We start from the raw sequence: 504 nt of genomic DNA on the forward strand, positions 1-504 counted from the left end.
ACCCAAGAACCCTCTAACCTGGGAGACGTTCCTGGGGTCAGGCTTTCACAACACCGTCTTGCTGACATGCGAGGCCCCGGGAGGACAAGGGGGCTTGCCCGGGGTCTCCATGCTCCACAGCCAGGGGGCCAAGGCTGGTTCTCCACCCCTCGGGCCCCATGGCCAGCGTCTTACCGGCACTTCCACCCCGTTCTTGCCGGCCAGCAGCCACTCCCAGCAGGCCAGGGCGGTCTCCATGCCGTGCTCGTTGAACATCTGCAGGGGGCCCCAGCACAGGTGGTGGAGGAGCTGCGGGTCACAGTCTGCAACCAGGGGGTGCCGTTCAGAGGCCCCGACAGGCAGGCCCGCGGCCCCCACCCCCACGCACGGCCGGCCGCGGCCCCTGGGCCAGCACCTCTGCTGCTGATGAGCATGGCCGTCAGCTTGAACATGGCCTGCGTGTACTGCTGAGCGTCGCCGGCGCCCAGCGCAGCCTTCAGCTCCTGGACCATCATCTTGTTCAGG

General features: G+C 67.9%; 1 protein-coding gene across 1 annotated transcript in view; it reads right to left on the reverse strand.

Moving 5' to 3' along the window:
* LOC105001394 (phosphatidylinositol 4-kinase alpha-like) overlaps positions 1-504 on the reverse strand; it is a gene marked incomplete at both ends in the record, with an annotated part of 14,475 nt that overhangs the window by 12,071 nt on the left and 1,900 nt on the right. The window contains 2 exons of the mRNA XM_010857643.1: positions 175-302; positions 395-503. Coding sequence (XP_010855945.1) covers positions 175-302; positions 395-503 — 237 coding nt within the window. The remainder of the gene's footprint in view (positions 1-174; positions 303-394; position 504) is intronic.

The sequence above is a fragment of the Bison bison genome, unplaced genomic scaffold (assembly GCF_000754665.1).
Source record: "Bison bison bison isolate TAMUID 2011002044 unplaced genomic scaffold, Bison_UMD1.0 scf7180017854919, whole genome shotgun sequence".
NCBI classification, from domain to species: Eukaryota; Metazoa; Chordata; class Mammalia; order Artiodactyla; family Bovidae; genus Bison; species Bison bison.